General features: G+C 38.9%; 1 protein-coding gene across 1 annotated transcript in view; it reads left to right on the top strand.

Annotated features, from left to right (window-relative positions):
* Positions 1 to 18,125, top strand: part of LOC133554197 (probable phospholipid-transporting ATPase IIA) — a 102,274-nt gene extending 84,149 nt beyond the window's left edge. The window contains exons 24-28 of the mRNA XM_061902653.1: positions 4,488 to 4,552; positions 9,239 to 9,347; positions 9,413 to 9,470; positions 9,532 to 9,735; positions 17,423 to 18,125. Coding sequence (XP_061758637.1) covers positions 4,488 to 4,552; positions 9,239 to 9,347; positions 9,413 to 9,470; positions 9,532 to 9,735; positions 17,423 to 17,559 — 573 coding nt within the window. The 3' untranslated portion in view covers positions 17,560 to 18,125. The remainder of the gene's footprint in view (positions 1 to 4,487; positions 4,553 to 9,238; positions 9,348 to 9,412; positions 9,471 to 9,531; positions 9,736 to 17,422) is intronic.
* The last annotated feature ends 6,875 nt before the right edge of the window (positions 18,126 to 25,000 follow it).

The raw sequence follows: 25,000 nt of genomic DNA, 5'->3' as shown, positions 1-25,000 counted from the left end.
TGGACTGGACTCTCACACTATTATGTTAGATCCACTATGGTCTGGACTCTCACACTATTATGTTAGATCCACTTTGGACTTGACTCTCACACTATTATGTTAGATCCACTATGGACTGGACTCTCACACTATTATGTTAGATCCACTATGGACTGGACTCTCACTATTATGTTAGATCCACTATGGACTGGACTCTCACTATTATGTTGGATCCACTATGGACTGGAGTCTCACTATTATGTTAGATCCACTATGGTCTGGACTCTCACTATTATGTTAGATCCACTATGGACTGGACTCTCACACTATTATGTTAGATCCACTATGGACTGGACTCTCACTATTATGTTAGATCCACTATGGACTGGACTCTCACTATTATGTTGGATCCACTATGGACTGGAGTCTCACTATTATGTTAGATCCACTATGGACTGGACTCTCACTATTATGTTAAATCCACTATGGACTGGACTCTCACAATTACGTTAGATCCACTATGGACTGGACTCTCACTATTATGTTAGATCCGCTATGGACTGGACTCTCACACTATTATGTTGGATCCGCTATGGACTGGACTCTCACTATTATGTTAAATCCACTATGGACTAAACTCTCACTATTATGTTAGATCCACTATGGACTTGACTCTCACACTATTATGTTAGATCCACTATGGACTGGACTCTCACTATTATGTTAGATCCACTATGGTCTGGACTCTCACACTATTATGTTAGATCCACTATGGACTGGACTCTCACTATTATGTTAGATCCACTATGGACTGGACTCTCACACTATTATGTTAGATCCACTATGGACTGGACTCTCACTATTATGTTAGATCCACTATGGACTGGACTCTCACTATTATGTTAGATCCACTATGGACTGGACTCTCACTATTATGTTAGATCCACTATGGACTGGACTCTCTCACTATTATGTTAGATCCACTATGGACTGGACTCTCACTATTATGTTAGCTCCACTATGGTCTGGACTCTCACACTATTATGTTAGATCCACTATGGACTGGACTCTCACACTATTATGTTAGATCCACTATGGACTGGACTCACACTATTATTTTAGATCCACTATGGACTGGACTCTCACTATTATGTTAGATCCGGTATGGACTGGACTCTCACTATTATTTTAGATCCACTATGGACTGGACTCTCACTATTATGTTAGATCCGGTATGGACTGGACTCTCACATTATTATGTTAGATCCACTATGGACTTGACTCTCACACTATTATGTTAGATCCACTATGGACTGGACTCTCACTATTATGTTAGATCCACTATGGACTGGACTCTCACACTATTATGTTAGATCCACTATGGACTTGACTCTCTCACTATTATGTTAGATCCACTATGGAATACATGCATCCATCTGTCCATCTTCCGCTTATCCGAAGTCGGGTCGCGGGGGCAGCAGCCTAAGCAGGGAAGCCCAGACTTTCCTCTCCCAAGTCACTTCGTCCAGCTCTTCCTGGGGGATCCCGAGGCGTTCCCAGGCCAGCTGGGAGACATAGTCTTCCCCGTGGCCTCCTACCGGTTGGACGTGCCCTAAACACCTCCCTCGGGAGGCGTTCGGGTGGCATCCTGACCAGATGCCCGAACCACCTCATCCGGCTCCTCTCCATGTCTCGGAGCAGTGGCTTTACTTTGAGATTTTCCCAGATGGCAGAGCTTCTCACACTATCTCTAAGGGAGAGACTCGTCCGCTTGTACCCGTGATCTTGTCCTTTCGGTCATAACCCAAAGCTCATGACCATAGGTGAGGATGGGAACGTACAAACCCCGTTTCCATATGAGTTGGGAAATTGTGTTAGATGTAAATATAAACAGAATACAATGATTTGCAAATCGTTTTTAACCCATATTCAGTTGAATATGCTACAAAAACAAAACAAATTTGATGTTCAAGATGATAAACATTTTTTTTTGTTGCAAATAATCATTAACTTTAGGATTTGATGCCAGCAACACGTGACAAAGAAGTTGGGAAAGGTGGCAATAAATACTGATAAAGTTGAGCAATGCTCTTCAAACACTTATTTGGAACATCCCACAGGTGTGCAGGCTAATTGGGAACAGGTGGGTGCCATGATTGGGTATAAAAACAGCTTCCCAAAAAATGCTCAGTCTTTCACAAGAAAGGATGGGGCGAGGTACACCCCTTTGTCCACAACTGCGGGAGCAAATAGTCAAACAGTTTAAGAACAACGTTTCTCAAAGTGCAATTGCAAGAAATTTAGGGATTTCAACATCTACGCTCCATAATATCATCAAAAGGTTCAGAGAATCTGGAGAAATCACTCCACATAAGCGGCATGGTCGGAAACCAACGTTGAATGACCGTGACCTATGATCCCTCACTGTATTAAACACCGATATCAATCTCTAAAGGATATCACCACATGGGCTCAGGAACACTTCAGAAAACCACTGTCACTAAATACAGTTGGTCGCTACATCTGTAAGTGCAAGTTAAAGCTCTACTATGCAAAGCGAAATCATTTATCAACAACATCCAGAAGCGCCGCCGGCTTCTCTGGGCTCGAGATCATCTAAGATGGACTGATGCAAAGTGGAAAAGTGTTCTGTGGTCTGACGAGTCCACATTTTAAATTGTTTTTGGAAATATTCGACATTGTTTCGTCCGGACCAAAGGGGAAGCGAACCATCCAGACTGTTATCGACACAAAGTTGAAAAGCCAGCATGTGTGATGGTATGGGGGTGCATTAGTGCCCAAGGCATGGGTAACTTACACATCTGTGAAGGCACCATTAATGCTGAAAGGTACATACAGGTTTTGGAACAACATATGCTGCCATCTAAACGCCGTCTTTTTCATGGACGCCCCTGCTTATTTCAGCAAGACAATGCCAAGACTGTTATCGATGCAAAGTTCAAAAGCCAGCATCAGTTTGAACATCAAATATGTTGTCTTTGTAGCATATTCAACTGAATATGGGTTGAAAAGGATTTGCAAATCATTGTATTCTGTTTATATTTACATCTAACACAATTTCCCAACTCATATGGAAACGGGGTTTGTATAATGTGCATCAGATTTAGATGAAACTTGATTTAGGGCTACACATACGCAGGGGGGGCGGGGTCATGAGTCAGAGCGCCCCCTACGCTACCACCGCCACCATAACCCCGTTCATGACTCAGCGTCTCAAGTGGGGGGGCGGCCTCTCCCGCCATGTCTGGACGACCACAACCACAGCCTGACAGCTCAATAATGCTGCAACCTCACATGCTCAACTTAGTCCCAGGCGCTGGAAAATACCAGAAGATCACAAGAAGTCTCACCTGCTCTCTCGTATTGAACTTCATGACTTAAAGGGGACAACACTTTTTTAAAAAAAGTTTGCTTATCGTTCACAATCTTTATTAAAGACATGATAAATGATGTCTTTTTTTTCCATTGCATTCTAGGGTTGTCCCGATAACATTTTGGTACAGGTACCAAAATGTATTTCGCTACTTTTCTAAATAAAGGTCCACTGTGGACTGGACTCTCACTATTATGTCAGATCCACTATGAACTGGACTCTCACACTATTATGTTGGATCCACTATGGACTGGACTCTCTCTATTATGTCAGATCCACTATGGACTGGACTCTCACACTATTATGTTAGATCCACTATGGACTGGACTCTCTCTATTATGTTAAATCCACTATGGACTGGACTCACACTATTATGTCAAATCCACTATGGATTGGACTCTCACTATTATGTTAGATCCACTATGGACTGGAATCTCACACTATTATGTTAAATCCACTTTGTACTGGACTCTCACTATTATGTTAGATTCACTATGGACTGAACTCTCACTGTTATGTTAGATCCACTATGGACTGGACTCTCACTATTATGTTAGATCCACTATGTACTGGACTCTCACTATCATGTTGGATCCACAATGGACTGGACTCACTATTATGTTAGATCCAATATGGACTGGACTCTCACTATTATGTTAGATCCAATTTGGACTGGACTCTCACTATTATGTTAGATCCACTATGGACTAGACTCTCTTACTATTATGTCAGATCCACTATGGACTGGACTCTCACTATTATGTTAGATCCACTATGGACTGGACTCTCACTATTATGTTAGATCCACTATGGACTGGACTCTCACTATTATGTTAGATCCACTATGGACTGGACTCTCACACTATTATGTTAGATCCACTATGGACTGGACTCTCACACTATTATGTTAGATCCACTATGGACTGTAACACAAAGTATTCATAGCGGTGTGTGCCAATGTTGACATCATCGACTGATCAGCCGCTTCCTGGTTTCCTTGCTCGTCAAACTTTACTCTAGACCATAAATCAGGCCTCTCACTTGGATAGTTGAAGGCTGAGGACGTATTCCAACAAATTGGTAACAAAATAACGATCATCTTCTCTCCCTCCAGGCCGTCTTCTCTTCCGTCTTCTACTTTGCTTCAGTGCCGCTTTACCAAGGGTTCCTCATCATCGGGTGAGCACACGTTCGTTCTCTTTTAAAGATCTCTGATTTGACTATTTGTCAAGCATTTAAAGTACATGCACAGTAGTTTTATTAGGCCTTGACGCTGACATCTAGGCAGTTTGGAAGTCAGGATTTAGTGTATAAGTGTATTTTTAAAACTGGTGAGTTGTGTTTTTTTCTCAAGAAAGCACTTTTGACTGTGCACCTGTCCAAAGTAATACATGTCACATATGACTATGTAACATTAAAGGGTGGGACAAGAGGACAAAAACATTTGCAACACAAGCATAGCTATGTGAGCTATACGCTAACATTACTTTTTAACATCATGCTAGGTTGGCAACACTAGCATAGCTCTGTTAGCTACATGCTGGCATTACATTTTAACATCATGCTAGGTTAGCATCAATAGCATAGCTTTGTTAGCTACATGCTAGCATTAGGTTTCAAAACAATTCTAGGTTAGCAACACTATCCTAGCTTTGTGAGCTACATGCTAGTATTACATTCTAACATCATTGTGGGTTAGCAACACTAGCATAGCTTTGTATGCAACATGCTAACATTACATTTTAACATTGCGCTAGGTTGGCAACACTAGCATAGCTCTGTGAGCAACATGCTAACATTATAAATTATCATCACGCTAGGCTAGCAACGCTAGCATAGCTGTGTGAGCAACAGGCTAACATTACATTTTAACATCATGCTAGGTTGGCAACACTAGCATAGCTATGTGAGCTACATGCTAACATTACATTTTAACATCGTGCCAAGTTAGCAACAATAGCATAGCTTTGTGATCAACAGGCTAACATTACATTTCGACATCATGCTAGGTTTGCAACACTCGTATAGCTTTTTGAGCAACATGCTAACATTACATTTTAACATCATGCTAGGTTGGTAATACTAGCATAGCTCTGTGAGCAACATGCTAACATTATATTTTATCATCATGCTAGGTTAGCAACACTAGTATGGCTGTGTGAGCAACAGGCTAACATTACATTTTAACATCATGCTAGGTTGGCAACACTAGCATAGCTATGTGAGCTACATGCTAACATTACATTTTAACATCATGCCAAGTTAGCAACAATAGCATAGCTTTGTGATCAACAGGCTAACATTACATTTTGACATCATGCTAGGTTGGCAACACTCTTATAGCTTTTTGAGCAACATGCTAACATTACATTTTAACATCATGCTAGCTTGGTAATACTAGCATAGCTCTGTGAGCAACATGCTAACATATTTTATCATAATGCTAGGCTAGCAACACTAGTATAGCTGTGTGAGCAACAGGCTAACGTTACATTTTAACATCATGCTAGGTTGGCAACACTAGCATAGCTATGTGAGCTACATGCTAACATTACATTTTAACATTGTGCCAAGTGAGCAACAATAGCATTGCTTTGTGAGCAACATGCTAACATTACATTTTAACATCATGCTAGGTTGGCAACACTCGTATAGCTTTTTGAGCAATATGCTAACATTACATGTTAACATCATGCTAGGTTGGCAATACTAGCATAGCTCTGTGAGCAACATGCTAACATTATATTTTATCATCATGCTAGGCTAGCAACACTAGTATGGCTGTGTGAGCAACAGGCTAACATTACATTTTAACATCATGCTAGGTTGGCAACACTAGTATAGCTATGTGAGCTACATGCTAACATTACATTTTAACATCATGCCAAGTTAGCAACAATAGTATAGCTTTGTGAGTAACAGGTTAACATTACATTTTAACAGCATGCTAGGTTGGCAACACCAGTATAACTTTATGAGCAACATGCTAACATTACATTTTAACATCATGCTAGGTTGGCAACACTATTAAGGTATGTGAGCAACATGCTAACATCACATATTAAAATCATTCTATGTTAGCAACACTAGCATCCATAGCTTTGTGAGCAACATGCTAACATTACTTTTTGACATCATGATAGGTTGGCAACACTAGCATAGCTATGTGAGCTACATGCTAACATTACATTTTAACATCTTTCCAAGTTAGTAACAATAGCATAGCTTTGTGAGCAACAGGTTAACATTACATTTTAACATCATGCTAGGTTGGCAACACTCGTATAGCTTTTTGAGCAATATGCTAACATTACATTTTAACATCATGCTAGGTTGGCAACACTATTAAGGTATGTGAGCAACATGCTAACATTACGTATTGAAAACATTCTATGTTAGCAACACTAGCGTAGCTTTGTGAGCGACATGCTAACATTACTTTTTAACATCGTGCTAGGTTGGCAACACTAGCATAGCTATGTGAGCTACATACTAACATTACATTTTAACATCCAAAGTAATAAATGTCACATATCACATACAACTATGTAACATTAAAGAATGGGACAGGAGGACACAAACATTAGCAACACTAGCATAGCTATGTCAGCTACATGCTAAAATTACATTTTAACATCATGCTAGGGTAGCAACACTAGCATAGCTATGTGAGCTACATACTAACATTACATTATAACATCTTAAGTAATAAGTGTCACATATCACATACAACTATGTAACATTAAAGAGTGGGACAGGAGGACACAAACATTAGCAACAAAAGCATAGCTTTGTGATCAACAGGCTAACATTACATTTTGACATCATGCTAGGTTGGCAACACTTGTATAGCTTTTTGAGCAACATGCTAACATTACATTTCAACATCCTGCTAGGTTGGCAATACTAGCATAGCTCTGTGAGCAACATGCTAACATTATATTTTATCATCATGCTAGGCTAGCAACACTAGTATAGCTGTGTGAGCAACAGGCTAACATTACATTTTAACATCATGCTAGGTTGGCAACACTAGCATAGCTATGTGAGCTACATGCTAACATTACATTTTAACATCATGCCAAGTTAGCAACAATAGTATAGCTTTGTGATCAACAGGCTAACATTACATTTCGACATCATGCTAGGTTTGCAACACTCGTATAGCTTTTTGAGCAACATGCTAACATTACATTTTAACATCATGCTAGGTTGGTAATACTAGCATAGTTCTCTGAGCAACATGCTAACATTATATTTTATCATCATGCTAGGCTAGCAACACTAGTATAGCTGTGTGAGCAACAGGCTAACATTACATTTTAACATCATGCTAGGTTGGCAACACTAGCATAGCTATGTGAGCTACATGCTAACATTACATTTTAACATCATGCCAAGTTAGCAACAATAGTATAGCTTTGTGATCAACAGGCTAACATTACATTTTAACATCATGCTAGGTTGGCAACACTCGTATAGCTTTTTGAGCAACATGCTAACATTACATTTTAACATCATGCTAGGTTGGCTACACTATTAAGGTATGTGAGCAACATTCTAACATTACATATTAAAATCATTCTATGTTAGCAACACTAGCATAGCTTTGTGAGCGACATGCTAACATTACATTTTAACATCATGCTAGGTTAGCAACACTAGCATAGCTATGTGAGCTACATACTAACATTACATTTTAACATTCAAAGTAATAAATGTCACATATCACATACAACTATGTAACATTAAAGAATGGGACAGGAGGACACAAACATTAGCAACACTAGCATAGCTATGTCAGCTACATGCTAAAATTACATTTTAACATCATGCTAGGTTAGCAACACTAGCATAGCTATGTGAGCTACATACTAACATTACATTATAACATCCTAAGTAATAAATGTCACATATCACATACAACTATGTAACATTAAAGAGTGGGACAGGAGGACACAAACATTAGCAACAAAAGCATAGCTATGTGAGCTACATGCATACATTACATTTTAACATCGTGCTAGGTTAGCAACACTAGTATGGCTATGTGAGCTACATGCTAACATTACATTTTAACTTTGTGCTAGGTTAGCAATACTAGTACGGCTATGTGAGCTACATGCTAACATTACATTTTAACATTGTGCTAGGTTAGCAACACTAGTATGGCTATGTGAGCTACATGCTAACGTTACATTGTAACATCATTGTAGGGTAGCAACACTAGCATAGCTTTGTGTGCAACATGCTAACATTACATTTAAACTTCATGCTTGGTTGGCAACACTAGCATAGGTATGTGACCAACATGCTAACATTACTTTTTAACATTGTGCTAGGTTGGCAACACTAGCTTACGTATATGAGCAACATGCTAACGTTATATTTTAACATCATGCTAGGCTAGCAACGCTAGTATAGCTGTGTGAGCAACATGCTAACATTACATTTTAACATCAGGCTAGGTTGGCGACACTAGCATAGCTGTGTGAGCAACATGTTAACATTACATTTTAACATCATTGTAGGTTAGCAACACTAGCATAGCTTTGTGTGCAACATGCTAGCATTTCATTCAAGCTTCATACTATGTTAGCAACACTAGTCTAGCTATGTGAGCTACATGCTAACATTACATTTTAACATAGTGCCAAGTTAGCAACAATAGCATAGCTTTGTGCGCAACATGCTAACATTACATATGAAAATAATGCTAGGTTAGCAACATAAATATACCAAAAAAATGTGTCTAAAAAGTGTAGCGAACAAGTGATTTTGATGGTAGATATTTATAGTTTTTGCGAAAATCGAGAAGGTCATCATTCCAAAAGTCAGTGTTGTGTAACAGCAGACCTCTTTCAGCTACTCCTCCGTCTACACCATGTTCCCCGTCTTCTCCTTGGTGTTGGACAAAGACGTCAAGTCTGAGGTGGCCATGTTGTACCCAGAACTATACAAAGACCTCTTGAAGGTATGTCATGACGTGTCTGTCCCCACCCACAAAAACCTTGCGTAACCATCTTGTCCCTCCTGCAGGGTCGACCTCTGTCCTTCAAGACATTCCTAATATGGGTCTTGATTAGTATTTATCAAGGTAAGACACGCATACCATGGTATCTATTTTTTTTGATGTCCTAAGTGCGCGGTCCCCGCAGGTAGCATCATCATGTACGGGGCGCTGCTCCTCTTCGAGTCCGAGTTCGTCCACATCGTGGCCATCTCCTTCACCTCGCTCATCCTCACCGAACTGCTGATGGTGGCGCTCACCATCCAGACGTGGCACTGGCTCATGATGGTGGCCGAGATGCTGAGCCTGGCGTGCTACGTGGCCTCGCTCGTCTTCCTGCACGACTTCATCGGTGAGACCCTCTTTTACTTCCAGTAATAATAATTATGTATTTTATTTGTAAAAGCACTTTACGTTGAGCAAACAACCTCAAAGTGCTACAACTAGCACGCGTTTTCATAAAAAAAAAAGGCTTTTTTTAAAAAGAAGGGTTCTTAAGCCTGTTTCAAAAGCATCCACAGTCTGTGGTGCCCTCAGGTGGTCAGGGAGAACGTTCCAAAGACTGGGAGACTGTAGTGATATTAATAATTATACTGAATTGTATTTGTAAAAGCACTTTACGTTGAGCAAACAACCGCAAAGTCCTACACTGTATTAAAAAAAATTAAAAGATAATTTAAAAACAAAACTACAACGGCCTAAAAGCTAGAACTAACACGCATATATCTAAAAAAAAAAAAAGATGTTTTTTTTTTTTTTTTAAAAGAAGGGTTTTTAAGCCTTTTTTAAAAGCATTCACACTCTGTGGTGCCCTCAGGTGGTCAGGGAGAGTGTTCCACGGTCTGGGAAACTGTAGTAATAAAAATGATTATAATACATTGTATTTGTAAAAGCACTTTACATTGAGCAAACAACCTCAAAGTGCTACATTGTGTTGACATTTTTTAAAGATAATTTAAAAAAACTACAACAGCCTAATACAGGGGTCGGGAACCTTTTTGGCTGAGAGAGCCATACAAGCCAAATATTTTTAAAAGTATTTCCATTAGAGCCATATAATTTTTTTTAAGACTGAATACAACTAAATGCCTGCATTTTTAAGTAAGACCAACATTTTTAGAGTATAATAAGTCTCTTATTCTTTTTTATAACATTGTTATTCTGAAGCTAACCAACAATAAATAAAAAACTTCTTACCATTAATGCGACTTCTTGAACAGGTGCGGTAGTAACCGGATGGATGGATTAAAATGCATGAGAATGTTTTATATTTTGAAAGTTATTTTTGACACAGATTACCAGAGGAATTATTCATTACTCACCGTATAAAGCAATGTCCACTAAGATTTATCTGAGAGCCAGATTCAGTCATCAAAAGAGCCACATTTGGCTCTCGAGCCAGAGGTTCCCTACCCATGGCCTAATAGCTAGAACTAACACGCATATATCTAAAAAAAAAATATATATATTTTTTTTTTTAAAAGAAGAGTTTTTAAGCCTGTTTTAAAAGCATGAACAGTCTGTGGTGCCCTCAGGTGGTCAGGGAGAGTGTTCCAAGGACTGGGAGACTGTAGTAATAATAATGATAATAATGAATTTGATTTGTAAAAAGCACTTTACATTGAGCAAACAACGTCAAAGTGCTACAGTGTATTAAAAAAATTATAATAACAATAAAAAAATAAGAATGAAATAAAAACTACAACAGCCTAATAGCTAGAACTAGCACGCATATATCTAAAAAAAGGCTTTTTAAAAAAAATAAGTGTTTTTAAGCCTTTTTTAAAAACATCCACAGTCTGTGGTGCCCTCAGGTGGTCAGGGAGAGTATTCCAAAGACTGGGAGACTGTAGGAATAATAATAATGAATTTTATTTGTGCTATATCCATGCTTAGCGCATCTTTATTGCTACACAAGCTGCCCGTGCCTGCAAATATGGTCACGGCAGAGTTACTAAGCAAGTTAGAAACAAACACGTCCGTGAGTTGACACATGTCGACGTGTGACGCCCACTCAAGCGTTTAGACTTTATTTTGGCTTTTACGTGGGCCGCGCAGCTTCCAACGGGCTTCCCAAAGTCCACCGCCACGGCCACTCATGACTGGCGTGCGGTCACACGGTAGCCTTTTTTTGGGGCACGCGGGAGGAGATGGTGAAGGTTTCTTTCGTCTTCACTCCAGAGGCAGCTCGCCAAGGAGGAGGTTTTTTTTTTTTTTTTATTCCCGTCGGAAAAGCCGCAAAGAGAAGTCATGAGAGTTTGGTGACTTGACAAGTCACTTTCTGACTTTTACTGGCACGACAAGGCTCTCTTAATGAAGCTAAAAGCAGCCGTAATCAAATCAAACTGCTCAGCGTGGAAAAACTGTAAGGAAATATTTTTAAACACACATCATTACAAAACTCATTAAAATACTGTAAAACTCTTGTAAGCGTAAGCAAGAAGTGTCACACTTTATGACGTTTTTCACTGAAAAAAAGTAAACATTGTGAATTAAAAAGAAATAAAAGTAAAATACAGTGAAACAAGGAACGTTTAAAGAAGAGGAAAGACCTGATTTCAAGTGTTGCTAACTGCCGTACAAGTGTAAAAAGAAGCTAAACGCTATTAATAACAAAACTTGATTCATCTTAAATGCAGTAAAACTACTATTGGTAGTGTTTAAAGAAGTGGAAAGACCTGATTTCAAGTGTTGCTAACTGCCGTACAAGTGTAAAAAGAAGCTAAACGCTATTAATAACAAAACTTGATTCATCTTAAATGCAGTAAAACTACTATTGGTAGTGTTTAAAGAAGTGGAAAGACCTGATTTCAAGTGTTGCTAACTGCCGTACAAGTGTAAAAAGAAGCTAAACGCTATTAATAACAAAACTTGATTCATCTTAAATGCAATAAAACTACTATTGGTAGTGTTTAAAGAAGTGGAAAGACCTGATTTCAAGTGTTGCTAACTGCCGTACAAGTGTAAAAAGAAGCTAAACGCTATTAATAACAAAACTTGATTAATCTTGAATGCAATAAAACTACTATTGGTAGTGTTTAAAGAAGTGGAAAGACCTGATTTCAAGTGTTGCTAACTGCCGTACAAGTGTAAAAAGAAGCTAAACGCTATTAATAACAAAACTTGATTCATCTAAAATGCGGTAAAACTACTATTAGTAGTGTTTAAAGAAGTGGAAAGATCGCTGAAGGAGAATTAATGTCATACTTCTTGACATTTTGACTGTGTTAAAACACAAAGTAAACATTGTGAACAAAAAAAAAAAATACAAATTAAATAAAAAAAACCTACTCACTCTTTTTCCAACAAGTAGCGTTTAAAGAAGTGAAAAGATGGCTGACGGAGAACTGATGTCATACTTCTTGACGTTTTAACTGTATAAAGGACACAGTAAACATTGTGAGAGAAAAAAAAACTACTAAATACAACTAAAATGCAGTAAAACTACTTTTAGTAGCGTTTAAAGTGAAAAGATTGCTGAAGTAGAATTGATGTCATACTTTTTGATGTTTTAACTGTGTTAAAACACAAAGTAAACATTGTGAACAACTAAATACAACTAAAATGCAGTAAAATTACTATTATTAACGTTTAATGAAGTGAAAAGATCGCTGAAGAAGAATTGATGTCATACTTCTTGACATTTTAAAACACAAAGTAAACATTGTGAATAAAAAAACAACTAAATACAACTAAAATACTGTAAAAGTTGTGGAAAAATCGCTGAAGGGGAACTGATGTCAAACTTCTTGACATTTTAACTGTTAAAACACGATGTAAACATTGTGAACAACTAAATACAACTAAAGTGCAATAAAACTACTATTTGTAACGTTTAATAAAGTGGGGGGAAAATCGCTGGAGGAGAATTGATGTCATACTTCTTGATATTTTAACTGTGTTAAAACACAAAGTAAACATTGTGAACAACTAAATACAACTAAAATACAGTAAAACTACTATTTGTAACGTTTAAAGAAATGAAAAGATTGCTGAAGGAGAATTGATGTCATACTTTTATATATTTTGACTGTGTAAAAACACAAAGTAAACATTGTGAAAGACAAAAACAACTAAATACAACTAAAATGCAGTAAAACTACTATTAGTAATGTTTAAAGAAGTAGGAAAAAATCGTTCAACAAGAATTGATGTCATACTTTTGCATTTTACTGTGTAAAAACACAAAGCATACAACTAAAATGCAGTAAAACTACTATTAATAACGTTTAAGGACGCAACAAAAATCGCTGAAGGAGAACTAATGTCGTACTTCTTGATGTTTTAAATGTGTCAAAACACAAAGTAAACATTGTGAACAACAAAAACAACTAAAATGCAGTAAAACTATTAGTAGCGTTTAAAGAAGTGAAAAGATTGCTGGAGGAAAATTTATGTCATACTTCTTGACATTTTAAAACACAAAGTAAACATTGTGAATAAAAAAACAACAAAATACAACTAAAATACCGTAAAACTACTATTAGTAGCATTGAAATAAGCGAAAAGATCGCTGAAGGAGAATTGATATCATACTTCTTTACATTTTAACTGCGTAAAAACACTAAGTAAACATTGTGAACAACTAAATACAACTAAAATGCAATAAAACTCTTATTAGTAACGTTTTAAAAAGTGGGGGGAAATCGCTGAAGGCGAATTGATGTTATACTTCTTGACATTTTAACTGTGTTAAAACACAAAGTATACATTGTGAACAACTAAATACAACTAAAATACAGTAAAAGTACTATTTGTAACGTTTAAAGAAATTAAAAGATTGCTGAAGGAGAATTGATGTCATACTTTTATATATTTTAACTGTGTTAAAACACAAAGTAAACATTGTGAACAACAAAATACAACTAAAATGCAGTAAAATTACTATTAGTAACGTTTAATGAAGTGAAAAGATCGCTGAAGGAGAATTGATGTCATACTTTTATATATTTTAACTGTGTAAAAACACAAAATAAACATTGTGAACAACAAAAATAACTAAATACAACTAAAATGCAGTAAAACTACTATTAGTAATGTTTAAAGAACTAGAAAAAAATCGTTCAAAGAGAATTGATGTAGTACGTTTACATTTTAATTGTTGTGAAAACACAAAGTATACCACTAAAATGCAGTAAAACTACTTTTAGTAACGTTTAAGGACGCGACAAAAATCGCTGAAGGGGAACTGATGTCATACTTCTGTACATTTTAACTGCATAAAAACACAAAGTAAACATTGTGAACAAAAACAACCAAATACAACTAAAGTGCAATAAAACTACTATTAGTAACGTTTAAAAAAGTAGGGAAGAAAATCGCTGAAGGGGAACTGATGTCATATTTGACATTTTAACTGTGTTAAAACACGATGCAAACATTTTAACAACTATATACAAATAAAATGCAATAAAACTACAATTTGTAACGTTTAATAAAGTGGGGGGAAAATCGCTGGAGGAGAATTGATGTCATACTTCCTGATATTTTAACTGTGTTAAAACACAAAGTAAACATTGTGAACAACTAAATACAACTAAAATACAGTGAAACTACTATTTGTAACGTTTAAAGAAATGAAAAGATTGCTGAAGGAGAATTGATGTCATACTTCATGATATTTTAACTGTGTTAAAACACAAAGTAAACATTGAACAACAAAAACAACTAAATACAAATAAAATCCAATAAAACTACTATTAGTAGCGTTTAAATAAGTGAAAAGATCACGGAAGGAGAACTGATGTCATACTTCTTGACATTTTAACTGGGTAAAAACACAAAGTATACATTGTGAACAACAAAAACAAGTAAATACAACTAAAATGCAATAAAACTACTATTAGTTGCATTTAAACAATTGAAAAGATCGCTGAAGGAGAATTGATGTCATACTTCTGTACATTTTGACTGCATAAAAACACAAAATAAACATTGTGAACAAAAACAACTAAAGTGCAATAAAACTACTATTAGTAACGTTTAAAAAAGCAGGGAAGAAAATCGCTGAAGGGAAACTGATGTCACATTTGACATTTTTTAAAACACGATGCAAACATTGTGAACCAAAAAAAAAACAACTAAACACAACTAAAATGCAAACAAACTAAAGCAGGGGTGTCAAACTCAAATACAGAGTGGGCCAAAATTTAAAACTGAACAAAGCCGCAGGCCGAGGTTGAACAAATTAATCTTTTAATAGGGACCCAAACAAGATTTTCATTGAATATTGAACAAGCAAGGCTTATATAACTTTATAGTGACATGCAAAATTGAGTTTAATTTAATAATAGTAATTATTAAAAAATATCAATGGCATATCAAATCAAATTTAAATAAAAATTCAATGCTTCTTTTGTATTTGCAGCCTTCTGAGGTAAATATTAACATTAACTTTTGCCAGAGGCTAATACATTTGAAAATGAAATAATGAATAAATCAACCATTCAGGCCTTTGTACTGCTCAGTTAATGTCGGGGCTCAGGTGGGTGGGGTTTGTTGGTAGCGGGGAGGCGGTGTCTATTGTAGCGGTCCGGAATAGTTAGTGCTGCAAGGGGTTCTAGGTATTTTTTCTGTTGTGTTTATGTTGTGTTACGGTGCGGAATGTGTTGGTCATTCTTGTTTGGTGTGGGTTCACAGTGTGGTGCCTATTTGTAACAGTGTTAAAGTTGTTTATATGGCCACCCTCAGTGTGACCTTGCATGCAAGTATGCCTTGCATTTACTTACATGTGTGTAGAAGCCACATATATTACGTGACTGGGCCGGCACGCTGTTTGTGAGGAGAAAAAACAGACTTGACGACAGGTCTTAGGGTACGCTAAAGGCAGTGGTTTTGAGGCACACCTTCAATATTGTTTTCCGGGTGGAATTCGGGAGAATGGTTGCACCGGGTGGGGGGACGGGATTAGGTCTCTGCTTTTTGCAGATGATGTAGTCCTGATGGCTTCATCTGGCCGGGATCTTCAGCTCTCACTGGATCGGTTCGCAGCCGAGTGTGAAGCGAGCGGAATGAGAATCAGCACCTCCAAGTCCGAGTCCATGGTTCTCGCCCGGAAAAGGGTGGAGTGCCATCTCCGGGTTGGGGAGGAGACCCTGCCCCAAGTGGAGGAGTTCAAGTACCTAGGAGTCTTGTTCACGAGTGAGGGAAGAGTGGATCGTGAGATCGGTGCGGCGTCTTCAGTAATGCGGACGTTGTATCGATCCGTTGTGGTGAAGAAGGAGCTGAGCCGGAAGGCAAAGCTCTCAATTTACCGGTCGATCTACGTTCCCATCCTCACCTATGGTCATGAGCTTTGGGTCATGACCGAAAGGACAAGATCACGGGTACAAGCGGCCGAAATGAGTTTCCTCCGCCGGGTGTCAGGTCTCTCCCTTAGAGATAGGGTGAGAAGCTCTGCCATCCGGGAGGAGCTCAACGTAAAGCCGCTGCTCCTCCACATCGAGAGGAGCCAGATGAGGTGGTTCGGGCATCTGGTCAGGATGCCACCCGAACGCCTCCCTAGGGATGTGTTTAGGGCACGTCCAGCTTGTAGGAGGCCACGGGGAAGACCCAGGACACGTTGGGAAGACTATGTCTCCCGGCTGGCCTGGGAACGCCTCGGGATCCCCTGGGAAGAGCTAGACGAAGTGGCCTGGAGATAGGGAAGTCTGGGGTTCCCTGCTTAGGCTGCTGCCCCCGTGACCCGACCTCGGATAAGCGGAAGACGATGGATGGATGGATGCACCGGGAGATTTTCGGGAGGGGCACTGAAATTCAAGAGTCTCCAGGGAAATCGGTGAATGCGGTGTTACAGCCCAAAATTTAATTTGATATTGCCTCAAGGGCCAAATGAAATTACCCGGCGGGCCAGAGTTTGACACCTATGAACTAAAGTAACATACTTCTTGACATGTTAACTGTGTAAGTGAGAAAGCCAAAGAAAAAGCATGTTAAGGTCTCCGGTGCTACAGCGATGATGCGACTTTGAAGTCTTGCCCCATTTCCTATGTGTGGGCGTGACCCCCGGCCGTGCCTTTTTGTTATCTCTCTCTCGTCAGACGTCTACTTCATCACCACGCCGTCGTTCCTGTGGAAGGTGACGTCCATCACGCTGGTCAGCTGCCTGCCGCTCTACATCCTCAAGTACCTGCGCAGACGCTTCTCCCCGCCCAGCTACTCCAAGCTCACCTCCTAGGGGGCGCCGCTTACACAGGAATTTATATCGCCTAATCAATAACAAACAGCGCTGGCTAACTGATGAATGCACATAATAAGGAAAGAAAGGGTCTAACCTTTGACTTTGACCACCGCACTGAGTCACACGCCGTTGCTAAAAGGAGCCTGCCCAATTATACGCTAGTAAAAAAAAAAAAGCCGGTTTATGCGTCAGGCAGCGGGCGTCCTGAGCTAAATGGGTCCTCGCCCCCAGAGGAGTACTCAGTGGGCCCCTCGCCATCTCCTATGTGGTCGTGACCTCAAGCCATAACAAAAAAAAGGAAAAGAAGAAAAGGTAATCACCATGTGAATAGAATGTGAATATTGTCAATATCTTTACTCCCTTAATCCTACTAAAATAATTCCCGGTGTTTGACGACTTGTGTGTGGTTATTCCAGTTCCACTATTTAATACGGATGTGAAAAGCATGATTGTAAATATATTTTTTAACCGTATTAACCTTTTTTTTTTTATTGTTTGGAAAGGAGACGAAAAAAGGGATGTTTAATGTATCAAATATGAATAATAAATCTCGTGATTTGTTATGGGTTTTTTTGTCTCTTTTTGTTGCTCTAAACCAGGGGTGCCCAAACTTTTTCACTTCAGGGCCACAGACCACCACAGCGAGGGCCCAGCCAAGCCGGCGGCGTTTCTGGGTGTTGTTGATAAATGGCTGTGGGCTTTGCGTGGTAGAGTTTCAACTTCCCATTCTTGCTTGATGTACAGCCTACTGAAATGAGATGTTCTTATTTAAACGGGGATAGCAGGTCCATTCTACGTGTCATACTTGATCATTTCGCGGTATCGCCAGATTTTTGCTGAAAGGATTTAGTAGAGAACATCGACGATAAAGTTCGCATCTTTTGTTCACTACTTTGCTTCTTATAACTTTCAGAAAGACAATTTTAGAGAAAAAAAATGGCTCCTCACATTGTTTTTAATGGGAGCCTCCAACAAAAAGAGCTATTCGGACTGAGAAAACGACAATTTCCCCATTTAATTTGAGCGAGGATGAAAGATTCGTGTTTGAGGATATTGATAGCGACGGACTACAAAAAAAATCAAGTTAAAAAAAAAAAGCGATTGCATTGGGACGGATTCAGATGTTTTTAGACATATTTACTAGGATAATTCTGGAAAATCCCTTATCTTTCTATCGTGTTGTTTTAGTGAGTTTAATAGTACCTGATAGTCGGAAGGGTGTGTCCACGGCCAGTGTCTGATGGAAGTCGACGGCAGCTGCGTGGACGGCACAAGCTCAGCTGATCTCCGGTAAGTGCCGACTTTTTACTACAATTTTCTCACCGAAAACTGCCGGTTGACATTAGGTCGGGATCCATGTTCGCTTGACCGCTCTGATCCATAGTAAAGCTTCACCTCCGGGAATTTTAAACAAGGAATCACCGTGTGTTTGTGTGGCTAAAGGCTAAAGCTTCCCAACTCCATCTTTCTACTGTGACTTCTCCATTATTAATTGAACAAATTGCAAAAGATTCAGCAACACAGATGTCCAGAATACTGTGTAATTATGCAGTTAAAGCAGACTACTTTTAGCAGTGTGTGTGTGCAGCGCTCATATTTCCTAACAGTCCGTGACGTCACGCGAATGCCTCATCATTCCAGGACGTTTTCAACAAGAAACTCCCAGGAAATTTAAAATTGCAATTTAGTAAAATAAAAAGGCCGTATTGGCATGTGTTGCAATGTTAATATTTCATCATTGATATATAAACTATCAGACTGCGTGGTCGCTAGTAGTGGCTTTCAGTAGGCCTTTAAGTTGTGTAACACGCCGCTTGGCTGAAATAAGCAGGGGCGTCCATGATAACGTTACAGCAGGGGTCACCAACCTTTTTGAAACCAAGCGCTACTTCTTGGGTGCTGATTAATGCAAAGGGCTACCAGTTTGATACACACTTAAATAAATTGCCAGAAATATCTTAAATACCTTTAACTCTGTTATTATTAATAATTAATGATATTTATCTTTGTGGAAAAACTGATCCATCTTAATGATTTCTCACAATAAATATATATAGAAACGATAAATATATTTCAAAAAAGGGTATTTCTGTCTGTCATTCCGCCATACATTTTTTTTCCTTCTACGGAAGGTTTTTTGTAGAGAATAAATGATGAAAAAACCCCACTTAATTGAACGGTTTAAAAGAGGAGAAAACACGAAAAAAATGACAATTTAATTTTGAAACATGGATTATCTTCAATTTCCACTCTTTAAAATTCAACCGAAAAAAAGAAGAGAAAAACTAGCTAAATCAAATCTTTTTGAAAAAATTAAAAAAATAATTTATGGAACATCATTAGGCATTTTTCCTGATTAAGATAATTTTTAGAATTTTGATGACATGTTTTAAATAGGTTAAAATCCAATCTGCATTTTGTTAGAATATATAACAAATTGGACCAAGCTATATTTCTAACAAAGGCAAATCAGTATTTCTTCAAAATTTTCCAGAACAAAAATTTTGAAAGAAATTCAAAAGACTTTAAAATAAGATTTAAATTTGATTCTACAGATTTTCTAGATTTGCCAGAATAATTTTTTTGATTTTTATTCATAAGTTTGAAGAAATATTTCACAAATATTCTTTGTCGAAAAAACAGAAGCTAAAATGAAGAATTAAATTAAAATGTATTTATTGTTCTTTACAATAAAAACAATAAATTTACTTGAACATTGATTTAAATTGTCAGGAAAGAAGAGGAAGTAATTTAAAAGGTAAAAACGTATATGTGTTTAAAAATCCTAAAATCATTTTTAAGGTTATATTTTTTCTCTAAAATTGTCTTTCTGAAAGTTATAAGAAGCAAAGTAAAAAAAATTAATGAATTTATTTAAACGACTGAAGACCAAGTATTTAAAATATTTTCTTGGATTTTCAAATTCTATTTGAGTTTTGTCTCTATTAGAATTAAAAATGTCGAGCAAAGCGGCTGTGGACTCTCTTGCCTCCTCCCACCGGCCGCCCCCGACCGTCGGATGCTTCCACCGTGGAGGAAGGAAGAAAAAAAAATCTCAGCCTGACTGCCTTCGCCTTGTCAAGAAACGTGGCTTCCCTCGGAGACACTGGCGGTCACCACACCCCTCCGACTTTCAGGTACGACTATATAATCTCACTAAAACACTAGTAACACAATAAACAGATAAGGGATTTTCCAGAATTATCCTAGTAAATTTGTCTAATAACATCTGAATCGATCTGCCGTCTAGTTTTTTGTCTTTTTTTTTTTCCTAGTCCTTCACTCTCACTTTCCTCATCCACGAATCTTTCATCTTTGCTCAAATTAATGGGGAAATTGTCGCTTTCTCGGTCCGAATCGCTCTCGCTGCTGGAGGCCATGATTGTAAACAATGTTCAGATGTGAGGAGCTCCACAACCCGTGACGTCACGCGCACATCGTCTGCTACTTCCGGTACAGGCAAGGCTTTTTTATTAGCGACCAAAAGTTGCAAACTTTATTGTCGATGTTCTCTACTAAATCCTTTCAGCAAAAATATGGCAATATGGCGAAATGATCAAGTATGACACATAGAATGGACCTGCTATCCCCGTTTAAATAAGAAAATCGCATTTCAGTAGGCCTTTAATTCCATGTATTTGTTTATTTTATATGCAGCAAAAAAGGCAATTTTTTAGCGTACAATTATGGCGACTGAGCTGCCAGTTTTTAACAGTACTATCTAAAGATTTTGTTTTGTGCAGCCTATACAGGACTGTCTCAGAAAATTAGAATATTGTGATAAAGTCCTTTATTTTCTAAACATGGAAATGTCATACATTCTGGATTCATTACACATCAAGTGAAATATTGCAAGCCTTTTATTATTTTAATATTGCTGATTATGGCATCCAGCTTAAGAAAATTCAAAAATCCTATCTCCAAAAATTTGAATAATTCCTCAGACCAAGTAAAAAAGCTGTATGCCATATTCAGCAATATTAAAATAATAAAAGGTTTGCAATATTTCAGTTGATGTGTAATGAATCCAGAATGTATGACATTTTCATGGTTTTAGTTGCATTACAGAAAATAAAGGACTTTATCACAATGGTCTAATTTTCGGAGACAGTCCTGTATATAAAAAAACACATAATAATCAAATATATAGTCAATTATACACATTTTATATATACACATTTATATTCATACTGTATGTTACTCACTGTTAAATGTGGCCCCTTGAGGGCAACCATAACTGCCATGTGGCCCCTAAATGTGTTTGACACGCCTGATTCTACGTAGTGTGTACTACTTTTAGAATTGATCCATTCACATGAAGCCAGTGTTATCAGACAGGTCTGCTAAAGACGATTTCAATGATATAAATATGAGTTTCCTGTGATAAATATTGAGAAAGCTATGGACTTTTAAAATCTCGATTCTTACGGACAGACCTCCCACTCTTCAAGATTCTTACGGACAGACCTCCCACTCTTCTTGATTCTTACGGACAGACCTCCCACTCTTCTTGATTCTTACAGACAGACCTCCCACTCTTCCTGATTCTGACCGACAGACCTCTCACTCTTCTTAATTCTGACCGACAGACCTCCAACTCTTCTTGATTCCTATCGACAGACTTCCAACTCTTCTCGATTCTTAAGGACAGACCTCCCACTCTTCAAGATTCTTACGGACAGACCTCCCACTCTTCTTGATTCTTACGGACAGACCTCCCACTCTTCTTGATTCTTACAGACAGACCTCCCACTCTTCTTGATTCTGACCGACAGACCTCTCACTCTTCTTAATTCTGACCGACAGACCTCCAACTCTTCTTGATTCCTATCGACAGACTTCCAACTCTTCTCGATTCTTAAGTACAGACCTCCCACTCTTCAAGATTCTTACCAACAGACCTCCAACTCTTCTCAATTCTTAAGGACAGACCTCCCACTCGTCAAGATTCTTACCGACAGACCTCCCACTCTTCTTGATTCTCACCGACAGACCTCCCACTCTTCTTGATTCTTACCGACAGACCTCCCACTCTTTTTGATTCTTACGGACAGACCTCCCACTCTTTTTGATTCTTACGGACAGACCTCACACTCTTCTTGATTCTTAAGGACAGGCCTCCCACTTTTTTTGATTGTTACGGACACACCTACCACTCTTCTTGATTCTTAATGACGGACCTCCCACTCTTCAAGATTCTTACGGACAGACCTCCCACTCTTCTTGATTCTTACGGACAGACCTCACACTCTTCTTGATCCTTACAGACAGACCTCCCACTCTTCTTGATTCTGACCGACAGACCTCTCACTCTTCTTAATTCTGACCGACAGACCTCCAACTCTTCTTGATTCCTATCGACAGACTTCCAACTCTTCTCGATTCTTAAGGACAGACCTCCCACTCTTCAAGATTCTTACTGACAGACCTCCAACTCTTCTCGATTCATAAGGACAGAACTCCCACTCGTCAAGATTCTTACCGACAGACCTCCCACTCCTCTTGATTCTTACCGACAGACCTCCCACTCGTTTTAATTCTTACGGACAGACCTCCCACTCTTTTTGATTCTTACGGACAGACCTCCCACTCTTTTTGATTCTTACGGACAGACCTCCCACTCTTCTTGATTCTTAAAGACAGACCTCCCACTCTTTTTTATTCTTATGGACCCACCTCCCACTCTTCTTGATTCTTAAGGACAGACCTCCCACTCTTTTCAAGATTCTTACGGACAAACCTCCCACTCTTCAAGATTCTTACGGACAGACCTCCCACTCTTCAAGATTCTTACGGACAGACCTCCCACTCTTCTTGATTTTAAAGGACAGACCTCCCACTCTTCTTGATTCCTCCCGACAGACTTCCAACTCTTCTCGATTCTTAAGGACAGACCTCCCACTCTTCAAGATTCTTACCGACAGACCTCCCACTCTTCAAGATTCTTACCGACAGACCTCCCACTCTTTTTGATTCTTACGAACAGACTTCCCACTCTTCTTGATTCTTAAGGACAGACCTCCAACTCTTCTCTAATCTTTCGGACAGACCTCAAACTCTTCTCTAATCTTTCGGACAGACCTCCAACTCTTCTCGATTCTTACCAGCAGACCTCCAACTCTTCTCGATTCTTACGGACGGACCTCCCACTCTTCTTGATTCTTACCGACAGACCTCCCACTCTTCTCGATTCTTACAGACAGACCTCCCACTCTTCTCGATTCTTACAGACAGACCTCCCACTCTTCTTGACTCTTACAGACAGACCTCCAACTCTTCTCGATTCTTCCGACAGACCTCCAACTCTTCTCGATTCTTACCGACAGACCTCCAACTCTTCTTGATTCTTACGGACAGACCTCTAACTCTTCTCGATTCTTACCGACAGACCTCCAGCTCTTCTCGATTCTTACGGACAGACCTCCCACTCTTCTCGATTCTTACAGACAGACCTCCCACTCTTCTCGATTCTTACCGACAGACCTCCCACTCTTTTTTATTCTTATGGACCCACCTCCCACTCTTCTTGATTCTTAAGGACAGACCTCCCACTCTTTTCAAGATTCTTACGGACAAACCTCCCACTCTTCAAGATTCTTACGGACAGACCTCCCACTCTTCAAGATTCTTACGGACAGACCTCCCACTCTTCTTGATTTTAAAGGACAGACCTCCCACTCTTCTTGATTCCTCCCGACAGACTTCCAACTCTTCTCGATTCTTAAGGACAGACCTCCCACTCTTCAAGATTCTTACCGACAGACCTCCCACTCTTCAAGATTCTTACCGACAGACCTCCCACTCTTTTTGATTCTTACGAACAGACTTCCCACTCTTCTTGATTCTTAAGGACAGACCTCCAACTCTTCTCTAATCTTTCGGACAGACCTCAAACTCTTCTCTAATCTTTCGGACAGACCTCCAACTCTTCTCGATTCTTACCAGCAGACCTCCAACTCTTCTCGATTCTTACGGACGGACCTCCCACTCTTCTTGATTCTTACCGACAGACCTCCCACTCTTCTCGATTCTTACAGACAGACCTCCCACTCTTCTCGATTCTTACAGACAGACCTCCCACTCTTCTTGACTCTTACAGACAGACCTCCAACTCTTCTCGATTCTTCCGACAGACCTCCAACTCTTCTCGATTCTTACCGACAGACCTCCAACTCTTCTTGATTCTTACGGACAGACCTCTAACTCTTCTCGATTCTTACCGACAGACCTCCAGCTCTTCTCGATTCTTACGGACAGACCTCCCACTCTTCTCGATTCTTACAGACAGACCTCCCACTCTTCTCGATTCTTACCGACAGACCTCCAACTCTTCTCGATTCTTACCGACAGACCTCCAACTCTTCTTGATTCTTACGGACAGACCTCTAACTCTTCTCGATTCTTACCGACAGACCTCCAGCTCTTCTCGATTCTTACG

This window comes from Nerophis ophidion, linkage group LG06 (assembly GCF_033978795.1).
Source record: "Nerophis ophidion isolate RoL-2023_Sa linkage group LG06, RoL_Noph_v1.0, whole genome shotgun sequence".
Taxonomy (NCBI): domain Eukaryota; kingdom Metazoa; phylum Chordata; class Actinopteri; order Syngnathiformes; family Syngnathidae; genus Nerophis; species Nerophis ophidion.
The sequence above is the reverse complement of the archived record's forward strand: the minus strand, read 5'-3'. Positions and strand labels throughout refer to the sequence as shown.